Source organism: Scyliorhinus torazame, chromosome 2, assembly GCF_047496885.1.
Source record: "Scyliorhinus torazame isolate Kashiwa2021f chromosome 2, sScyTor2.1, whole genome shotgun sequence".
Taxonomy (NCBI): domain Eukaryota; kingdom Metazoa; phylum Chordata; class Chondrichthyes; order Carcharhiniformes; family Scyliorhinidae; genus Scyliorhinus; species Scyliorhinus torazame.
Window position 1 is genome coordinate 297,998,185 of NC_092708.1, and position 22,531 is coordinate 298,020,715.

Consider the following 22,531-nt stretch of genomic DNA (forward strand, 5'->3'; position numbering starts at 1 on the left):
GAAGGCAGCAGCAGCAAAGTTCGTGGCACCGTGGCTGGCTCTGCTGCACAGGAGGGCAGGAAGAAGAATGGCAGGGCTATAGCGATAGGGGATTCAATCGGAAGGGGAATAGACAGGCTGTTCTGCGGACGCAATTGAGACTCCAGGATGGTATGTTGCCTCCCTGGTGCAAGGGTCAAGAATGTCTCAGAGCGGCTGCAGGACATTCTGGGGGGGGGGGGGGGGGGGGGAGGGGGGAGGATGGTGAACAGCCAGCTGTCGTGGTACACATAGGTTCCAACGACATAGATAAAAAACAGGATGAGGTCCTACAAGCCGAATTCAGGGAGTTAGGAGTTAAACTAAAAGGTAGGACCTCAAAGGTACTAATCTCAGGATTGCTACCAGTGCCACGAGCTAGTCAGGGTAGGAATGTCAGGATAGCTAAGATGAATGCGTGGCTCGAGAGATGGTGCAAGAGGGAGGGATTCAAATTCCTGGGGCATTGGAACCGGTTCTGGGGGAGGTGGGACCAGTACAAACCGGACGGTCTGCACCTGGGCAGGACTGGAAGCGATGTCCTGGGGGGTGGGGGGGTGGGGGGGGGGGTTTGCTAGAGCTGTTGGGGAGGGTTTAAACTAATGTGGCAGGGGGATGGGATCTGATGTAGGAAGTCGGAAGGAAGTAAAACGGGGCCAGAAACAAAAAGCAGCAAGGGGGAAAGTGTAAGGCAGAGAAGCCATAGTCAAAAATCAAAAAGGGCCATAATACAGGGTACAGTGACTGAGGAGAGTGTGAAAAGGGTGGTGGCCAATGCAGGATTGAGGGTGTTGTATCTAAATGTGCGCAGTATATGGAACAAGGTAAATGAGCTTGTTGCGCACATTGAAATTGGCCGATACGATGTTGTGGGCATCACAGAGACGTGGCTGCGAGGGGATCAGGGCTGGGATCTAAATATCGAAGGATATATGTCCTACCGAAAGTACAGGCAGATGGGCAAAGGGGGCAGGTTGCATTGTTAGTAAGGAATTAAGTTAAATCGATAGCAAGGATCGACATAGGATCAGAAGGCATAGAATCTCTGTAGGTAGAGTTGAGGAATCGCAAAGGTAAAAAGACCCTGATGGGAGTTATGTACAGGCCCTCTAGGAGTAGTCAGGATGTGGGGCAGAAAATAAATCAGAGATAGAAAACGCATGTAAAAAAGACAATATTACAATAATCATGGGGGACTTCAATATGCAGGTGGACTGGGAAAATCAGGTTGGTAGTGGATCCCAAGAAATGGAATTTGTGGAATGTCTAAGAGATGTTTTTTTGGAGCAGCTTGTGACAAAGCCTACTAGGGAACAGGCAATTCTGGATTTGGTGACGTGTAATGAGGCAGACTTGATTAGAGAACTTAAGGTGAAGGAACCCTTCGGGAGCAGTGACCACAATATGATAGAATTTACCCTGCAGTTTGAGAGGGAGAAGCTGCAATCAGATGTAACGGTATTACAATTAAATAAGGGTAACTACAAAGACATGAGGGAGGAGCTGGCCAGAGTTGATTGGAGAAGGAGCCTAGCAGGGAAGACAGTGCAACAGCAATGGCAGGAGGTTTTGGGGGTTATTCAGGAGGCACAACAGAAATTCATCCCAAGGAGGAGGAAACATGCTAAGGGGAGGAGAAAGCATCCATGGCTGACGAGGGATATCAAGGACAGCATAAAGGCTAAAGAAAAAGCATACAAAGTGGCGAGAATTAGTGGGAAACCAGAGGGTTGGGAAGCCTTTAAAAGCGAGCAGAGGACAACTAAAAAGGCAATAAGGGGGAGAAGGTGAAGTACGAGTGCAAGCCAGCTAGTAATATAATGGAAGATAGGAAGAGATTTTTTCAATATATAAAAGGTAAGAGAGAGTCAAAAATAGGCATAGGGCCACTAGAAAATGTGGCTGGAGAAGTAATAATAGGAAACAAAGAAATGGCAGACAAACTGAATAGTTACTTTGCATCAGTCTTCATGGTGGAAGACACCAGTGGGATGCCAGAGCACCAGGAGAACCACGGGGCAGAGGTGGGTGCAGTGACCATTACTAAGGAGAAGGTTCTGGGGAAACTGAAAGGTCTGAAGGTGGATAAGTCACCTGGTGGACTGTACCCCAGGGTCCTAAAAGAAATAGCTGAGGAAATTGTGGAGGCATTAGTGATGATCTTTCAGGAATCACTGGAGGCAGGAAGGGTCCCAGAGCACTGGAGTGTGGTGAATGTAACACCACTGTTTAAGAAGGGAGGGAGGCAGAAGACGGGAAATTATAGGCCGGTTAGCCTGACTTCGGTCATTGGTAAGGTTTTAGAGTGAAGCTTCTTTGGTGTCCTCCTCTGACATCTCCTCAAGTCATGTCAAGGGTGGATGGTGGGGTCTGCTGGTGGGTGGGCCAGGCTAATCGGGCCATGTTCCTGCAAGGAAAGGGATATGGTATAAGTACATGGTCAGGTCAGTGGTCTAGATACACCGACCTCACTTGAGATTGGTCATCTGGGTGGATTGGCCGTGATAAATTGCCCTTAGTGTCCAAAAGGGTTGAGTGGGGGTGCTGCGTTGCGGGGATTGGGTGGAGACATGGGCTTGGGTGGGGTGCTCTTTCCAGGGGCCGGTGCAGACTCGATGGGCCGAATGGCCTCCTTCTGCACTGTAAATTCTATGAACTATGAGATCGCAAAGCACTTGGAAGTGCATCGTAAAATAGGACTGAGCAGCACGGCTTTGTCAAAGGGAGGTCGTGTCTGACAAATCTGTTAGAGTTTTCTGAGGAGGCAACAAGCAAGTTAGACAAAGGAGAACCAGTGGACGTGATTTATTTAGATTTCCAGAAGGCCTTTGACAAGGTGCTGAAAAGGAGATTGTTAAATAAGTTAAGAGCTCATGGTGTTCAGCGTAAGATCCTGGCATGGATAGAGGATTGGCTGACTGGCAGAAGGCAAAGAGTGGGGATAAAGGGGTCTTCTTCAGGATGGCAGCCGGTGATTAGTGGTGTGCCTCAGGGGTCTGTGCGGGGACCACAACTTTTTACAATATACATTAATGATCTGGAAGAAGGTACTGAAGGCACTGTTGCTAAGTTTGCAGATGATACAAAGATTTGTAGAGGGACAGGTAGTTTTGAGGAAGCAAGGGGGCTGCAGAAGGACTTGGACAAGCTAGGAGAGTGGGCAATGAAGTAGCAAATAAAATACAATGTGGAAAAGTGTGAGGTTATGCACATTGGAAGGAGGAATCTAGGAATAGACTATTTTCTAAATGGGGAAATGCCTCGGAAAGCAGAAGCACAGAGGGACTTGGGAGTCCTTGTTCACGATTCTCTTAAGGTTAATGTGCAGGTTCAGTCGGCAGTTAAGAAGGCAAATGCAATGTTAGCATTCATGTCAAGAGGGCTAGAATACAAGACCAAGGATGTACTTCTGAGGCTGTATAAGGCTCTGGTCAGACCCCATTTGGAGTATTGTGAGCAGTTTTGGGCCCCATATCTAAGGAAGGATGTGCTGGCCTTGGAAAGGGTCCAGAGGAGGTTCACAAGAATGATCCCTGGAATGAAGAACTTGTCGTATGAGGAACGTTTGAGGACTCTGGGTCTGTACTCGTTGGAGATTAGAAGGATGAGAGGGGATCTTATTGAAAAGTACAAGATACTGCGAGGCCCGGATATAGTGGACTTGGAGAGGATGTTTCCACTTGTAGGAAAAACTAGAACCAGAGGACACCATCACAGATGAAAGGAACGATCCTTCCAAATAGAGATGAGGAGTAATTTCTTCAGCCAGAGGGTGGTGAATCTGTGGAACTCTTTGCCACAGAAGGCTGTGGAGGCCAAATCACTGAGTGTCTTTAAGACAGAGATAGATAGGTTCTTGATTAATAAGTGGATCAGGTGTTATGGGGAGAAGGCAGGAGAATGGGGATGAGATAATAGCAGCCATGATTGAATGGCGGAGCAGACTCGATGTGCAAGTGGCCTAATTCTGCTCCTATGACTTATGGTCTTATGGAAACGGAGATGGTAGTGCTGGTTGACGGTCATAAAACATTGAAGGCCAAGGTGGATGATCTGAAAACCGCTCCAGATGGAAAAAAATTTGAATTGTTGGGCTGCCGGAGGGTCTGGAGTGCCCAAGTCCTGACGACTATATGTCCAGGATGTTTGGGAAGATGGTTGGGGAGAGGGGCTTGCAATCCCCTCTCGAATTGGACCGGGCCCATCAGTCGGTCAGGCAGAAGCTCCATTCTGGGGAACCATCACAAATGATCATTGTCAGGTTCCACAGCTACCAAGAGAAAGAACTGGTCCTGAGGTGGGCAAAAAAACCATCGAGAATATAAAAGGGAAGCCATGATGTGGAGATGCCGGCGTTGGACTGGGGTGAGCACAATAAGAAGTCTGACAACACCAGGTTAAAGTCCAACAGGTTTGTTTCGAATCACTAGCTTTCGGAGCGCAGCTCCTTCCTCAGGTTCATTTACCTGAGGAAGGAGCTGCGCTCCGAAAAGTAGTGATTTGAAACAAACCTGTTGGACTTTAACCTGGTGTTGTCAGACTTCTTATCATAAAGGGGAGGGTCATGCTGTCAGGATATATGAAGACGTGGGAGCAGAACTAGTTAGAAGGCATGCAGCATTCAACAAGGCCGCGTTGTACAAAAGTAATGTGCGACTCAAGGGGATGTGCCCTGTACTTCTTCAAGTGACTTTTAATGAGAGACTGCAGGATTCTCCATTGACAGGATCCTCCGCTTCGCTGGCAGCATACCCATGCCCACGAGTTTCCCGAAGGCGTGGGGTGGCCACAATGGGAAGCCAAATTGGCTGGCTGCGGTAATGGAGAATCCGGCTGCCGGCGAGGGCACGCTGCGCAGGAAAATGAGGCTAGCTGACTGAGAAACGTGACCAGAGACTATTATTTTGAGGCGCTGGAGGATGTGAATGTGTTTGTAAACAAGCATGGCTGGACGCGAACGAATTGCTAGGTACATTTGTATCTGTATTAATTGTGAGATTTTTGTATTGTGGGTGAGGATTTGTGATTCTGGGAAAGTTTGGAGTTCGTATTTTTGGGGTTGTTTGTGGGATGGATATTGGTTTTCTTTTTCCCTCTATCTTTTTACATTAAAATTGGAGGTGAGCGGGGGGCTGGTTGTCGGTTGATCAACAAGAGGGTGTCTTTTTCAGCTATTAAAATATTGGCGGACTCAGGCAGGTGGAATGTAATTGTCAGTGGGTCGTTGGTGGGCTTGTCGGTGGTCCTAGTTTTAATTTGAAAATGATTTTTCCAATTAAGGGGCAATTTAGCCTATCCAATCCATCTATCCTGCAGATCTTTGAGTTGTGAGGGTGATACCCATGCAGAGACACGGGGAGAATGCAAACTCCACAAGTTCTGTGACCTATGGCCGGGATCAAACCCAGGTCCTCAGCGCCATGGGACAGCAGTACTAACCACTGCACCACTATGTATGCACCGAACTGGGAAGATATGGGGCGCGATTCTCCGACCCCCCACCGGGTCGTAGAATCGCCGGGGGCTGGCGTGAATCCCGCCCCCCGCCGTGTCCTGAATTCTCCGCCACCAGAGATTCGGCAGGGGCGGGAATCGCGCCGCGCCGATCAACGGGAATCGCACCGGTCGGCGGGCCCACCCCCGGCGATTCTCCGGCCCGCGATGGGCCGAAGTCCTGCCGCTGTCAACCCTCGCCCACCGGCGTGTATTAAACCTCCTTTTGAACGGCAGGACAAGGCGGCGTGGGCAGGCTCCGGGGTCCTGGGGGGGGGGGGCACGGGGTGATCTGGCCCCAGGTGATGCCCCTACGGTGGCCTGGCTCGTGATCGGGGCCCACCAATTCGTGGGCGGGCCTGTGCCGTGGGGGCACTCTTTTTCTTCCGCCTTCACCATGGTCTTCACTATGGCGGAGGCGGAAGAGACCCCCTCCCCTGCGCATGCGCCGGGATACCGTGAGCAGCCGCTGACGCTCCCGCGCATGCGTCGCCCGGCGAAGACCTTTCGGGGCCGGCTGGCGTGGCGCCAAAGGCCTTTCCCGCCAGCCGGCGGAGCGGAAACCACTCCGGTGCAGGCCTAGCCCCTTAAGGTGAGGGCTTGGCCCCTAAAGGTGCGGAGAATTCCGCACTTTTGGGGCGGCCCGACACCGGAGTGGTTCCCGCCACTCCATTACGCCGGAACCCCCCGTCCCGCGGGTAGGGGAGAATCCCGCCCAAGGAATTTATCAACAAGGTGCTGGCTTCTATTCCGGATCTGGATTCATATCAACTAATTCTGGGTGGGGGGGCTTCAATTATGTTTTGGATCCTAGGTTAGATATTAATTAGAGTTACTGTGAAAATCCCCTAGTCGCCACATTCCGGCACCTGCTCGGGTACACGGTGGGGGGGGGGGGGGGCAAATTCAGAATGTCCAATACCTAACAGCATGTCTTTCGGGACTTGCGGGAGGAAACCAGAGCACCCGGAGGAAACCCATGCAGCCACTGGGAGAACATGCAGATTCCGCACAGACAGTGACCTAAGCCGGGAATCGAACCTGGGACCCTGGCGCTGTGAAGCAACTGTGCCAACCAGTTCTACCTTGCCACCATGAGGTGGTGGATGGGGTGCAGATCATGTGGGATAATTTACCCCTATTCTGTTCAGCTTCTTAAGTGCTGTTGGAGCTGCACTCATTCAGGAAAGAGGAGATTATTCCATCACCCTCCTGACTAGTGCCTTGTACATGGTGGACAGGCCTTGGAATTATGGTGAGCTATCTTGTAGGCACAGCATTTATATGGCTTGTCCAGTTAAGCTTATGGTCAATGATAATCCCCTAAGATGTTGATTGGTGGGGAATATAATGATGGTAATGTCATAGCGACATGGTTATATTCATTCTTGCCTCGGACTTGTGTGGTGTGAAGGTTACTTGTCATTTCTTAGCCCAAGCCATCATATGGTCCAACAAGGTGGGACAAGGAGAAAACTTGGAGGTTGTGAGGTTGGGGGTGGCAGGTCGATGCATTTCAACCCTCAGGGGATCTTACCAGAGGCAGGGGAGCAATGGCAACAGCTCCCTGCCCAGAAATGATGGTTAGTCAATACTGATCAATTAAGAGCCAATGAGAGGGATATCCAGAACTTGCTGCATGCAGGCACAAACTGCTTCAGTAACTGAAGAATCATGTGTGCTACTGAATACCGTGCAACCAGCAGTCAACATCACCATTTTGACCTTATAATGGAGGTAAAAGCAGCTGAAATGTTTGGCACTACCATGAGGAACTCCTGCAGTAGAATGAGATGATTGGCCTCCAACAATCACAGCCATTTTCTTTAGGCTTGGTGTGGAATGATGTGGTCATCTGTCACCAATTAAAGTATCACGGGCACATCTCCTACGTCCTCTTTCCTCCATGACATCATCATGTTCATTCTGACCCTCAGCAGCCTCCTGCAGTTCGTGTGACTCCAGGGGCGGAATTCTCCGTAATTGGCACGATGTCCGCCGACCGGCGCCAATAACGGCGCGAATCAGTCCGGCATCGCGCCGCCCCAAAGGTGCGGAATTCTCCACATCTTGAGGGGCCGAGCCCTTACCTTGAGGGACTAGGCCCCCGCCGGACTGATTTCCGCCCCGCCAGCGGGCGGAAAAAGCCTTTGGTGCCCCGCCAGCCGGCCCAGAAATGACTTTGCCGGGCGGCGCATGCGCAGGAACGTCAGCGGGCGCTCACGGCATACCCGCGCATGCGCAGTGGACAGGGTCTCTTACGCCTCCACCATAGTGGAGACCATGGCGAAGACGGAAGGAAAAGAGTGCCCCCACGGCACAGGCCCGCCCGCGGATCGGTGGGCCCCGATCGCGGGCCAGGCCACCGTGGGGGCACCCCCCGGGGCCAGATCGCCCCGCGCCCCCCCCCCCCAGGAGGCCGTGTCCCGCCATCCCAAAGGTGGTTCAATCCATGCCGGCTGGCGTGGGTTGACAGCAGCGGGACTTCGGCCCATCGCGGACCGGAGAATCGCCGGGGGATTCCCGCTGACCGGCGCGGCGCGATTCCCGTCCCCGCCGAATATCCGGTGGCGGAGAATTCACGACACGGCGGGGGCGGGATTCACGCCGGCCCCCGCCGATTCTCCGACCCGGTGGGGGGTCGGAGAATCGCGCCCCAGATCTTCATCCTCCGATGAGCTCTCCTCGACCTCCAGTTCACCCTCTGTCAAGGGATCACCTCTTTGCATAGCCAGATTGTGAGGGTGAAAAACACTGCGATAATGCGGGAAATCCTGTCGGGAGTGTATTGTAGTGAACCACCTGAGTGGTCCAAGCATCTGAAGTTCATCTTTGGAAGCCCTAGGGCATGCTCTATAAGGGAGCGTATGGAGCTGTGAGAAGTGTTGTACCTCTCCTTGGAATGATGCTGAGGGTGATGCACCAATATCATCAGCCAGCATTTCAGTGGGTATCCCTTATCCCCAATCAGCCATCCCTGCAGACATACTGGCTCTCGAAAATCTCAGACACCTGGCAGTGACCCAGGATGAAGGAGTCCTGGCAACTCACAAGTTACTGTGCAGAAACTTTCAGTGTGCACTTGTGGTGATCACACACCAATTTAACATGGATGGAAGGGTAGCCCTTGCAGTTTATGAACATTTGGGGCTGTTGCCATGGAGCCCATACAGCTATGTGGGTGCAGTCTTGCAGTCTGCACCTTTGGAAATCCTGAGATGGCTGATGAATCTTGCAGCTTGACTACCTTCGTTCAGAGCAAACCTGACCTAATGATGGGCCTTCCTGTAAAGGGCGACAGTGACCTCCGTTATGCATCGATGTGTTATGGACTGAGATGTCGTTCGGGCTTCCTGTTGATCCCTGGAATAACCCAGAGGCAAAGAAATTGAGTGTTGCTGTCACCTCAAAGCCATTGACAGGGAATAGCCTCCAACTACACATGGTGTCAAGTCTTTCCGAAGAACGTGGCACATTTGATGTACCAGATCTCGAGACGAGTGCCTGGAACTGCCTCTCACTGTGTGTAAATAGGAAACACATTGACAACAAATCCTACGCCTGGTGAGTCCCCTCTGTTGGCAAAGTCTCTCCTCCTGACCCTAGAGTTCATGCTCTGGCTCTCCTTTACAATATCCCTCAGATTTGGAGCCTTCCTCGGTGCCACCTCTCCCTCCTTAGCCTTCTCCATTGTATTTGGACTCTGACAAAGGGAGCCTTGAGCCCTGGATCCATTTTTCCTTTTGTCATCCCCCAATGAGTGGATGCCTTTTGGCCCGTTATGAATTCCAATTCTTCTGAACACATGACTGGCCTTCCTTGTGACTTTCTATCAAAGTCTACATTCTCCAGTGTGACTCTGGAGATACAGCTACTTTGCTGTGAAGCCATTGGGTTCTGAGTGTTACTTTGACAGCACTAATGAAGGCATTGTCTTTCAGTAGCTTTCTTCCCAAGGAGGTCTTCATCCTTTCTAACTAAGCTGATGCCTGTCCACTCTTGCACCAACAAGATAGAGGGTGCCACCTTCGCCCAGCTATGCCCTCCTCCCATGTTGCCTTAGACCCCTCCCGATCAAATTCACTGTTACTTTCGTTTTGAGCCAGCACCATTAAAATGTGGTACTGCAACTTCACTTTGATCGCCAAACAGAATTAGACACTCTGGGCGAAATTCGCCAGAAACGGCGCGATGTCCGCCGACTGGCGCCCAAAACGGCGCAAATCAGACGGGCATCGCGCCGCCCCAAAGGTGCGGAATGCTCCGCATCTTTGGGGGCCGAGCCCCAACATTGAGGGGCTAGGCCCGCGCCGGAGGAATTTTCGCCCCGCCAGCTGGCGGAAAAGGCCTTTGGTGCCCCGCCAGCTGGCGCAGAAATGACATCTCCGGGCGGTGCATGTGCGGGAGCGTCAGCGGCCGCTGACAGTTTCCCACGCATGCGCAGTGGAGGGAGTCTCTTCCGCCTCCACCATGGTGGAGACCGTGGCGGAGGCGGAAGGGAAAGAGTGCCCCCACGGCACAGGCCCGCCCGCGGATCGGTGGGCCCAGATCGCGGGCCAGGCCACCGTGGGGGCACCCCCCGGGGCCAGATCGCCCCGCCCCCCCCACCAGGACCCCGAGCCCGCCCGCGCCGCCTTGTCCCGCCGGTAAGGTAGGTGGTTCAATTTACGCCGGCGGGACAGGCATTTTAGCGGCGGGACTTCGGCCCATCCGGGCCGGAGAATCGAGTGGGGGGGCCCGCCAACCGGCGCGGAGCGATTCCCGCCCCCGCCGAATCTCCGGTGCCGGAGACTTCGGCAACCGGCGGGGGCGGGATTCACGCCAGCCCCCGGCGATTCTCCGACCCGGCGGGAGGTCGAAGAATTTTGCCCCCTGTCTCTCACTGTCCTTGTACCAATTTGAACCTCATGATGTGAAGGTAGAACAAACAAAGAACAAAGAAAAGTACAGCCCAGGAACAGGCCCTTCAGCCCTCCAAGCCTGCGCCAACCATGCTGCCCGTCTAAACTAAAATTTTCTACACTTCCGGGGTCCTTATCCCTCTCTTCCCATCCTATTCATGTATTTGTCAAGATGCCCCTTAAATGTCACTATCATCCCTGCTTCCATCACCTCCTCCGGCAGCGAGTTCCTGGCACCCACTACCCTCTGTGTAAAAGACTTACCTCGTACATCTCCTCTAAACCTTACCTCTCGTACCTTAAACCTATGCCCCCTAGTAATTGACCCCTCTACCCTGGGAAAAAGTCTCTGACTATCCACTCAGTCTATGCCCCTCATAATTTTGTAGACCTCTATCAGGTTTCCCCTCAACCTCCTTCGTTCCATTGAGAACAAACTTCCTCCTGTTGTTTTCCAGTCTCATCCAATAATACTGGATCCCACAGTTGTGCTGGATTTTCCTACTATTCCCCCCCCCCCCCCCGAAGCCCATCACCTATGATGTGCCCATGCACCATGTGGATCTCTACCCACCCCATCTAGAGGCTGTGTACACAGTCACCTACCGAGGAGGAACCAGGAGAGCTTCACATACCACCCCCACCCCTCCTTTATGAAGAGTTTCTAATCTACAGGCTGCAGATGCTTCTGGCTACCATCACCATTCCATCTGCAGGCCAGTACAGAGCCGAGCCCAGGGGCAGCAACTTAGAGACAGCACTGGACACCAAGGATGGAATTTACCTAAACAAAATGGCGAAATGTCAGGTTTTGACAGAAAATCAGCATGTTTGTTCCCAGAAATACAGCCAGGGTGTCACTCCAGATCTTCTGACACTTTAGAGTCAGAGACTCACAGAGGTCTATGTGGTGTTGGGTGCTCTGAGGTACAGATGAACCAACACGGTTGCGATTGGTACAACGCAGTTTTATTCCAACTTGTTATTTACAGATCTGTATTGGTACTCAGCACGTGGTGACGGTGTGAGTGTCTTGTTAATCAGGTCCTGTCCTTGTCCTTGTCTCCAGATGGACTGTCCACCAGGTGTCGTGTTTCTTGTCTTATACTGTGTCTGCTCTTGTCTGTGATTGGCTGTCGTGTTATGTGTGCTAATTGGTCTGTTAGTCTATCTATCATGATGTGTGTGTTTGAATATCATGACAGTCTACAGCACAGAAAAGGCCCATTGGCCCATTGTGTCTGTGCTGATCAAAATCAACCACCTAAGTATTCTAATCCCATTTCCAACATTTGACCCATAGCTTTGTATGCCTTGGCATTGAAAGTGCACATCTAAATACTTCTTACATGTCATCTAAAAGCAGGGAAGCGGGTTATGCTCCGTCATTCTGACGGCATTAACAGCAAGCTGGCTCCACAGAGACCAGGGCGCCCTTTTTAAAGTCAAAGTAAAGGGCATGAAAATCGTGGCTGAAGCTGTGTATTTTTTGCCTCTGGGGCACACAGCCCTTGCTCGTCCCTGCAGCTGGAGTGCATCATGCTCCAAATGATTCTTCCTGCTGCATGCACTCTGCATCTCTGGACATCTAACTTCGAGGTCCACATAGACCCTGGATTGTTTGTAATATGTGACTCTATTCTACATTGCCACAGGAGTGTCTGTGCTATGTGACACTTGACTGTAAGCCTGGACTTTCGCAGGACTAAGGACCATAGTATCCTCTCTCTAATCAACTCCCGCACAGTCTTGATGTACGTCCGACTCATTCCGCATATGCCACTCTAAGAACCACCATCCCGCTGCCCTTCTATTCCGGAGTCTGCATGCATCCCCTTTCGGACAGAAATGCCTTTGACCCCCTTATATGTCAACATTTTGCATACCATTATAGGGCCCCAGTTTCCCAGCCCGGCCTACTCTCTGCCTTTCTCATTCTCCTCCATCTCCTTATCCCTCTGCCTTCCATTGTGCCCCCTTTCCCCTCTCAGAGCCTTTGGACAGCCTTCCTCCCCTTTGCCCCCCTTGTGTTAGCCTTTCCCCCCCTCACAGCCCTTGTGCAGCCTTCCCTCCTCAGTGCTTCCCATGCGTTTGCTCTTCCTCCTCACAGCCCTTGCACAGCCCTCCTTCCCTGTTGCTCCCGTGTGTTCATCATCCCCACTCTTCCCTCACGTCCCACCCCCAGGTGAAATGCTCATGTCTGAAAGTGGAGGTCTGCCTCAGTACTGCAGCACAGTAGTGTCCTTCTGGACCATGTTGGTAAAGACCAGGAGCAGATCAACCCTACAGCCCCAACAATATGGCATTCATCACAACAAGAATGGCACAGTGCTATGGCAGGTAAGCTATAGATGTTTCACTCACCTCGAAGTTATGAGCAAACTAAAGTCCCACTTGTGCGTGTCACCAATTTTCCACTGGCGTTACATAAGATTGCAAGATGTGAGGAGATTCTGGTGAGCAGCTGTTTTAATGAGCATTCATAGGAACATAGGAATTAGGAGCAGAAATAAGCAATTCAGCCCTTCAAGACTGCTGTGCCATTCAATCAGATCATGGCTGATGTCTTCCTGGTCTCAAATCCATCTCCATATTTGCTCCCTATATCCTTTTAACCTGTTTTTTTAAAAATCAGAAATATATCTATCTCCTTCTTGGAACCAATTAATGATTCAGACTCCACCGCACTATGGGGCAGCGAGTTCCACAAATTCACTACCCTCTGCGAGAAGTAGTTCCTCTTCATCTCAGTTTTAAATCTACCACCTCTCAACCTATATCTGTGACCTCTCGCTCTAGATTGTCCCCTAAGGGGGAACATTTGGTCTACGTTTACTTTATCAATCCCTTTTAGTATTTTATATACCTCGATCAAATCCCCGCTCATCCTTCGAAACTCCAGCGAATACAAGCCCAAATTGTTTAATCTCTCCTCATAAGTCAACCCTTTCATTCCCAGAATCAATCTGGTGAACCTCCTCTGAACTGTCTCCAATGCCACCACATCCTTCCTCAAATAAGGACACCAAAACTGGACACAATACTCCAGATATGGTCTCACCAACACTCTATGCAATTGCAACAATACTTCTCTACTTTTATACTTCAGTCCTTTTGCAATAAACGCTAAAATTCCATTTGTCTTTTTTATTACATGCATACCAACTTTCTGAGATTCATGAAGAAACACATCCAGATCCCTCTGCCCAGATGCATTTTGAATCTGCTTCTCATTTAGATAATAATTTGCCTTTCTATTTATTGGCCAAAACTTATCACTTATCCACATTAAACTCCATCTGCCAAATGTTGGCCCTTTCTCCTTGCCTATCTATATCCGTCTGCAAACTCTTTACCTTCTCTTAACTGTCTGCTTTCCCACCTGTTTTAGTATCGTCCGCAAATTTTGCTATGTCACACTCTGTCCCTGCTTGCAGGTCATTTATATAGATTGTGAACAGTTGCAATCCGAGGACACCCCGCTAATTACAGTTCATCAGCCAGAGGAGAACTCATTTATCCCAACCCTCTGCTTCCTGTCAGTCAGTCAATCCTCAATCCAATTCAGTACTCTTCCCCCTTCTCTCCTTCTGGATCAGTCTTTTATGCGGCACCTTGTCAAACGCCTTCTGGAAGTCTAGATCTACCACATCCACAGGTTCTCCATTATCCACCTTACAAGTTACATCCTCAAAGAACACAAGCAAGTTTGTCAAGCATGACTTACCCTTTATAAAACCATGCTGACAATGGTGGATTGAACTTTGTCTTTCCAAATGTTCAGTCATGATTGATTCCAGCAACTTTCCCACCACAGAGGTCAACCTAACCATTTCCTACTTTTTGTCTCTCTTCCTTTTTGAATAGGAGCCTCACATTAGTTTGTTTCCAATCCACCAGGATCTTTCCAAAATCCAGAGAATTTTGAAATATCATAACCAATGCTGCCATCTCCTTTCATACCTTAGGCTGCAGACCATCAGGTCCCGGAGACTTATCTGCCTTTAGTCCCGTTAGTTTATTCAATACCTTCTCCCTAGAGATGATTATTGCACCAAGTTCCTCTGCATTAACTGCAGTTTTGCAAAATTATCTTTTGTTATATCTTTTATCTTTTATTTTATTATATTTTATTATGACTTGTTAACAATGTTTTGCTGCTGCTAGATTCGCTGCTCCCCCCCAACACCAAATCCAATGTTGGTGGAATGAGAGAATTCTGCTCTTATTTGCCAAAGAGTATGTAGCCTCTGTATTCTTCGCACTACAGTGAATGTTTATTTATGGCTTGTGTGTGACATTATGACCTCTCTCTCTGGCACAATGGTTAGCACTGCGGCCTCACAGCACCAGGGACCTGGGTTCAAATCCGGCCTTGGGGCGTTTGTGTGGAGTTTGCACATTCTCTATGTGCCTGCGTGAGTTTCCTCCATGTGCTCCATTTTTTCCCCCGCAGTATAAAGACGGGCAAGGGGCAGGGGAGTGGGCCTGGGTAGGGTGCTCTTAAGAGAGTCTGTACAGACTCAATGGGCCAAATGGCCTCCTTCTGCACTGTATGGATTCTATGGATTCTAACCAGACTTCCAAAAAATTTTGAAATTGTACTTTTGATTCCCTAGTCCAAATAATTTATATAAACAGTAAAACACATTGGTCTTTGTGGTCGCATTTTTTGCCAGTCTGACTAACGGACTTGAACCTCTACTCTACCCTTTCTGTTCTGTAGCCTGTTTACTATCAATCCTGCTACTTTTTCAGATGATCAAAAGTGAAAGCATTTTGAAACTGCAAGTAATAGTTCAGCTGTTTTTAGGACACCACTCAAAAATAACAGGAAAAACCTGGAAAAAGTTGGATCTGAATTAAAATTAACAAATGTGATCATACCTACTTGTTGAAAGAAAACAAATTCTATCTGTGAAATGACATCCAAAGCAAGTAAACTTACCATAAGATAATCTTCCATTGCCATCAGTAGATCATTGTTTTTTTCATACATCTCAGCTCTCTTAAAATGGACATCATCATCAGGTCTGCACTTGAGTCCCTGAGAATAATTTATGATTGCCAATGTAGTGTCCCCTCTGTTTCTATAAATGTCTCCCTTTGAAGTGTAAGCATCTAACAGTAAAAAAAATGGATGGTATAGTAAATAACTTCGTAAATTGGATCCATTATTGTGGAAGATGTTTCCAAAATTGTTATACAGAAGAAACGACGGCACATTTCGATGATAGGAAATGCAAAATGAAAACAGAACATTTTCATGAAAAACTGCGACTTTATGAAACTATATCTAAGCTTAAAATTATTTCTTTCATATTATTAATATTTTAATGGATAACATTTATTTGAAACGAACCACAATGCTAGAGGAATTATGTATATTTATCTGTAATTTTCTGTATCCTATATTAATAATATCTAAATGCGTATTTTCCAGTGGACACATGATTGAATAGAACAATTCTGGTTCAATCTGAAAAATAGGAAATAAATAATTACTATACCTGCATGATTTTTATTGTGCTTAAGCACAAAATTTAGATCGTCAAGTGCATTAGCTGTTTTGAACTGAAGAAGGTAAATGAAATGCCTCTGCCAATAGGCATTAAGCAACATTGGTTCTAATTTAATAGCCTAAATTAAAAACAATTAAATGATTATTCAAATGGAACTTTTGTTAATAGTATTTTGACCAATCAAATGCACGATCATTAAAAACAAATCATTAAAGCAATTGATTTAATCAGTAATTCCATCAAAAAATAACAAATTCAAAAAGGTCCACACATTGCTATGAATATAATCCATCCAATCTTTTAATTTGCATACACACGGAAATGTACAAATAAGTGGATTTCTCATTATTTTGAGACTTCCAATGGTGGCCATGGAGTGAATGTTTGCACATTTTGTGACTCCTACTCGAGGTGGAATTGTTCGGTCCTTTTCACAAGATATAGGGGGTGTTAGCTGGTGCAAAGTGCATGAACAGTGAAAGATAGAAATTCTCCTTCGATAGAGCCTGTTTATGGCTTAACGAACGAGGAATGTAACGTTCAAGGGGCAGCAGTATAGACGGGAGGATTTTCGAAATGCGACATAGGGGATGATGGCGGAGGGCTCTGGGGTGCCGTTGCCTGAAATGTGGTCTACTGAGCAATTGGTGGATTTCCTGAATGCCATTATCCAACAGCAGAGGCAAGAGGCCTTAGGGGACCTGGCAAGGTTGGCAGAACTGATCAGGGCAGCTATCGAGAGAGTGGAGCAAAGGCTGGAGGCACAGAGTTTGGCGCTCCAGAAGGTGGAGGAGTCGCTGCTGGATCATGAGGACCGGTTTGTCTCATTAAGGCAGAGATGGTGCTCGTGGCGGAGGTCCAGAAGCGGCTGATGGAGAAGATGGAGGACCTGGAGAATCGCTTCAGTAGGCAGAATCTGTGGATTATGGGGCTGCCTGAAGGGATTGAGGGAATGCAGGCCACAATGTATGTGGTGAAATGTTGGTGTGGGAGGAGATCTTTGGCCGGCCGCCCGAGATCGAACGCACAGAGCGTTGAGGAGGAGGCCGAAAATAGGGGAGCAGATGAGGGTGATGGCACTGCAGCTGCATCAATCTCTGAATAAAGGTAAGATTCTATAGTGGGCAAAGATGATGAGAGAGTGTACCTGGGAAGGAAATGTGGTGCGTATCTACCAGGCCTTGGGTGCGGAATTTGTCAAGCAGTGGGCTGGGGTCAACAGGGTCAAAGCCGCCCGCTACAAAAAAACAAGTGAAGTTCGGGGTATTATATCCTGCTTGTCTGTGGGTCACTCACTGGAATCAGGAATTCTATTTTGATATGCCGGAGGAGGCGAGTAAATTTATGAGGGACCATGGACTGGAGGACTTGTGAGGACATTGAATTTTTGGATGCCAGTACACGGAATGTGAGTGTGTATGCCAGAAGGATTGTTCTATTTACTGTGCTTGGATGTGAATTGGGTAAGTGTGTTCAACTGTTCTTTGGGAATTTCAGGTGAGGGGTGGTAGAGGGGAAGGCGGGGTAGGCAGGCGGTTGCCTCGAGTAGGGGCCACCATGCTAGCAGGTAGGCTACTTAACAGGAATGAAGTGGCGGGGTCTATCCGTGGAGGGAGTGGGGTGGGTGATGGTGTGTGTTGGTTTTCTTTCTCTTTGTCTATGGGATGTGGGGAGGGGTTGCTGACGCATGTCGAGTTGGGATGGCACAGTTGGTTAAGGGGGGATGGTGGCGGACATCTTGGGGAGGCCCCGATGGTGAGCAAGGCGTGGATCTGGGGCAGCTGGTTATTGCAGATCTGGGAGGAGGGGTGGGGGTGCCCCATGGCCCGATTGATTACGCGGAATGGTCGGGGATTAAATAAACCGATTAAGAGGTCTCACGTTTTCGCGCATTTAAGGAGTTTGAGGGCGGACGTGGTGTTACCTCAGGAGATATATTTGAAGGTGGAGGGGCCAGATGAGGTTGAAGAAGGACTGGGTGGGGCAGGTATTTCATTCGGGGTTGGATATGAAGATGAGGTGGTGGCAGTGTTGATCAATAAGAGCATAGTTTTTCAGGTGCAGAGTATAGCGACAGGCCCTGGGAGTAGCTTTTTGATGGTGAGTGGGAGGTTGGAGGTGACACCCTTGATGCTGGTGAATGTATGGGCCCCAAATTGGGATGATGTAAAGCTTTTGATTGACAAGGACCCCGGACCTGAACACACACCGGCTGATTATGGGTGGGTGGATTTCAGGGTGCTGGCCCCTAGGTTGCACAGGTTGTGTCCCAGGTCCCTGAAGGTGTCGGTCATTGCAAAGGGGCTGTTGGGGTTTATGGAACACGTGGGAAGAACAGACCCATGGCGGTTTGAGGGGTCGAGGGCAAAGGAATTTCCGTACTTCTCGCAGGTCCACCAGGTATACTCCCGGATTGATTTCTTTGCACTGGACAAGGTGCTGTTGGCGGGAGTGGTTTGATCAGAGTATTCGGTGATTGTATCAAAGAAACACAGATTTTACAGTGCAGAAGAGGCCATTTGGCCCAGCGAGTCTGCTCTGGCCATTGGAAAGAGCACCCTACTTAAGCCCACACCTCCACCCTAAGTCAGTCACCCTTCCTGACCTTTTTGGACACGAAGGGCAATTTAGCATGGCCAATCCACCTAACCTGCACATCTTTGGCCTGTGGGAGGGAACTGGAGCACCCGGAGGAAACCCATGCAGACACGGGGAGAACGTGCAGACTCCGTAAAGTGACCCAAGCCGCAATCGAACCCGAGACCCTGGAGCTGTGAAGCAACAGTGCTACCCACTGTGCTACCGTGCCGCCCACGCTCTGCATTGGGCGGCTTTGTGAGTGGCAAAGGGGAATCCCCAACGGCCACCGTGGATGTTTGATGTGGGGTTATTTGTGTATAAGGAGGTTTGCGAAAACATAGTTCTGAGTAGCCACCCCTATGTGGAGCAGAATAAGACAGGGGAGGTTTCCGCCTCTACGTTGTGGAAGGCACTGAAGGCGGTGGTAAGGGGGGGGTTTATCTCGATCCGAGTGCACAAAGAAATGTTGGAGTGGGCTGAGAGGTTGAAATTGGTGGAGGCCATTCTGAGAGTTGACCAAAGTACTCAGTAGCGCCTGAGGAGGTGCTGTTGAAGGAAAGGCAGAAGCTCCAGATGGAGTTTGGACTTGTGTCCATGGGAAAGGTGGTGGGGCAACTGCGCAGGACAAGGGGGGCAGCATATGAATATGGGGAGAAAGCCAGCAGGATGTTTGCGCATCAGCTGAGGACGAAGATGCAGGGACTGGGGGCCAAGATCGGGCTCAAGGAGATAATGGATGGCATGGGGTCGATGTAGACGAGGAAGGCCCCAGGTCCGGATGGGTTCCAGCCGAGTTCCACATGAAATTTGGGTCGGAACTAGCCCCCTGTTATTCAAGATATATAATGCATTGATGGAAAGCTCCCCCCCCCACCCCCACCCCCCCTCCCCCCCCCCCACTGTCTCAGGCCTTGGTATCACTCATTTTCAAGAAAGACAAGCACCCGGAGTAATGTGGGCCATACCGCCCGATTTCATTGTAGAATGTAGATGCGAAGTTCTTGCCGAAGGTATTTAGCGATGCAGATAGAGTATTGTGTGTTGGGGGAGATAGGTGAGGACCAGAAGGGATTTGTGAAGGGTAGCTGTCGACGAATGTTCGGAGGTTACTGAATGTAATTATGATGCCCAGAGGGCCAAGAAGTGGAAGTCGTTGTGGCAATGGTCAGAGAAAGCTTTAAATCATTTTGAGTGGTGCTGGGGCGGTTTGGGTTTGGGCAGGGATTCGTGGAATGGGTTTGGCTGTTATATAAGGCACCTAAGGTGAGTGTTCGGACTAACAAGATCAGCTTGGAGTATTTTGGGTTGCACCGGGGGTCGAGACAGGGGTGTCCACTCTCCCTGCTGCTCTACCCTGGTGATTGAGCTGCTGCCGATGGTGCTTAGGGTCTCGAGGGTGTGGGGGGGTATTGAGTAGCAGGGGGTGGAGCACCAAGTCTCTTTATATACTGGTGATCAACTGGTGCATATTTCGGACCTGGTCGGGGGCTTTGATAGGATCGTGGTCGTGGGGATTTTCGGGGAGTTCGGCCTATTATCGGGGTATAAGCTCAACATGGGGAAAAGTGAGATATTCACAATTAATGCCCAAGGACAGGGGAGGGGTTTGGGTAGGCTGCTGCTTCGGCTGGTAGGGACGAGGTTTCATTACTTTGGGGTACAAGCGGATGTGCTGCCATTGTCGTTGGCTGGTCGGGTCCAGGCGCTAAGGGTGACGGTGTTGCCGAAGTTTTTGTTTGTGTTGCAAAACCTCCCGATCTTTGTGCCCAAATCCTCTTTTGGAAGGATAATGGGATGATTTTGAGGTTTGTGTGGATGGGTAAGGCTTTGCAGACTAGGAGGGTGTTCTTCGAGTGGAATGGACATGGGAGTGGGTTAGCGCTGCCGAACTTGCAAAACTATTATTGGGCAGCAAACATTGCAATGGTTAGGAAATAGATGGTGGAGGAGCAGTCGGTTAAAAAAGGGAGGGCATGCACTGGGGTGGCAGCGGGTAGAGTGTGGGGGGGATGTTTTGGGGGGGTTGCCAGGATGTTGTGACTGTTTGTTGTTGCCGTGGTTGGTTTTGTTTTTCTGCTTTGTTAAGTATATGTTTGAAAATGCCTCCAATAAAATATTCACGTTATTTTGCCCATGGTAAAACTAACATTGGCGCGATCATGCGACCTCATTATGCACTCGCTCAAGAAACTAGGCTGGTGAATAGCGGGAGAGGCCAAAATCGAGATCCGCACCAGGCGCCAAACAGTTTGCGATGCAACCAGCCCGCTCCCGTAGGGGAAATCGGGATCTCGCTATAGTGTGATGAGAAACCATTTATCACCACTGAAGTCCGATTTCCATTCAATTAGCGAGAGCCATATGTTATCCAATCACCTTCGCTCATTCAACGGTGTCCCCAGCAAGTACTCACGCTGGCGCCAATTAGTAGTCCTTTTGAAAAACGTGAATCTGGTGGAAGGGCTTCTGGGAGGATCTGAGTAGTCATCCTGGCTCACAGGCAAAGAACCCGGGGGTGCTGGGCTTCCTGCCCCTGTGCTCAGCAGGGGATGTGGGACCCTCGGCTGGGGGTGGGGGCACCCTCCGCAGGGGTCGGTAGCCATGGGAGGGTGGGGTGCTGGGGGAGGCAACCGCTCGCTGCACCACCATGCCAACTCCTGGATCGTGTGTACCCATTCCTGGGGCAACCCTTGTCCCTGCCCGTCTGCCCCACCGACCACCCAATTCCCCCACCGACTGCCGAGGCCTCTGAAGGCTATAAGCCTCTAGGGAATTGCCAATCATGTTTAAGTGAGCACTTTACAGATTCCAAATGGATTCACATGGGTGGGCGGACCATGTAGTTTGTGGGAATCATTGCCTGGCATCCCAATCACACCTTGATACCTGGACAGTGTGCCAGAACACTGCGGGAGGCAATACCACGGACGCAGCAGCCAACATCCGAACATCCAGTGGGTGGGACACAGCTCCGGGGTACGTGTCCACAGCCAGAGGGTGGGTGAGTGCCACGGGGAGGGGACCAGCACCAGGTACAGGTGACGTTGTGAACGGGTGTCTGGGGTACAGCGCTTGGGGCATGGTGAAGGAGGAGGCTCACTGCGGCCGAGTGTGCATGGGCGGGGCATTCCGGGTAGAGGCGAGGTGGGGGGATCAGTGGGGGAATGGAGGGTTCCGGGGTCGGGGGCTCCGCTGTTTGTCAGTATAACACCTTATCCCACTTCTTTACAGATATTGAACGCTATGGCAGGGAAGTTAGACACAGAGGTTGCCCTAGTGGTGCTGGTGCTATGCAATGCGGCCAGGCACTGGAGAAGGCGGCAGCAGTAGTGTCTGCAGATGTTCGAGGCAGCTGCCCAAGTGTTGTACCCCGCCCCGCACCCTGAGGACACGGCCACCCATCAGGCTAGGAAAGGACCCAGAGGGGGAGTCCAGCGACTGCCCAGGGTGTACAGTTGCCGCAGGTCCTTTGAACAAATGACGGACAGCAAGGAGATGGTGCGGGACCTGTGCCATATCCTCACGGACTGGGCACCACGTGGAGGAGTAGGACACCTGCTCCCGGTTGCCGTCAGGATCATCGCAACCCTGAACACCGAGCCAGCTTCCCAGGGAGCGTCCACGGCAGCTACATCCTGGAACAGTCGGTCATCCCTGCTCTCTTCAAGCAGTATTCCAGGGTGGGTGGCTGGCTCGTTGGAGATAAGGGATATCCACCGACATCCTGGCTCATGATGCCAGTACAGAGGCCAGAGTCCGAAGCAGAGACCCGGTATAACGAGGCCCATGCGATCACCTTGGCTCATTGAGCGGTGCATCGGACTCCTCAAGATGCAGTTCCGATGTCTCGACCGCTCAGGAGGTGCCCGAAGGGTCGCCCACTTGGTTGTTGTCTGCGGTGTTCTCCACAACCTTACAAGGCAGCTGGGCGCCAAACTGGAGGTTGGTGACGAGGAACATGTGGCCACCTCCAAGGAGGAGGATGAGGATGAGGAGGAGGACAAGGAGGAGCGATTG

At 50.2% G+C, this 22,531-nt stretch overlaps 1 protein-coding gene across 1 annotated transcript in view; it reads right to left on the reverse strand.

Annotated features, from left to right (window-relative positions):
• Nucleotides 1–22,531, reverse strand: part of ttc6 (tetratricopeptide repeat domain 6) — a 554,053-nt gene that overhangs the window by 318,811 nt on the left and 212,711 nt on the right. Inside the window, exons 13-14 of the mRNA XM_072488749.1 lie at nucleotides 15,923–16,052; nucleotides 15,361–15,533 (exon numbers count right to left, since the gene is read on the reverse strand). Of these exons, the coding sequence (XP_072344850.1) occupies nucleotides 15,361–15,533; nucleotides 15,923–16,052 (303 nt within the window). The remainder of the gene's footprint in view (nucleotides 1–15,360; nucleotides 15,534–15,922; nucleotides 16,053–22,531) is intronic.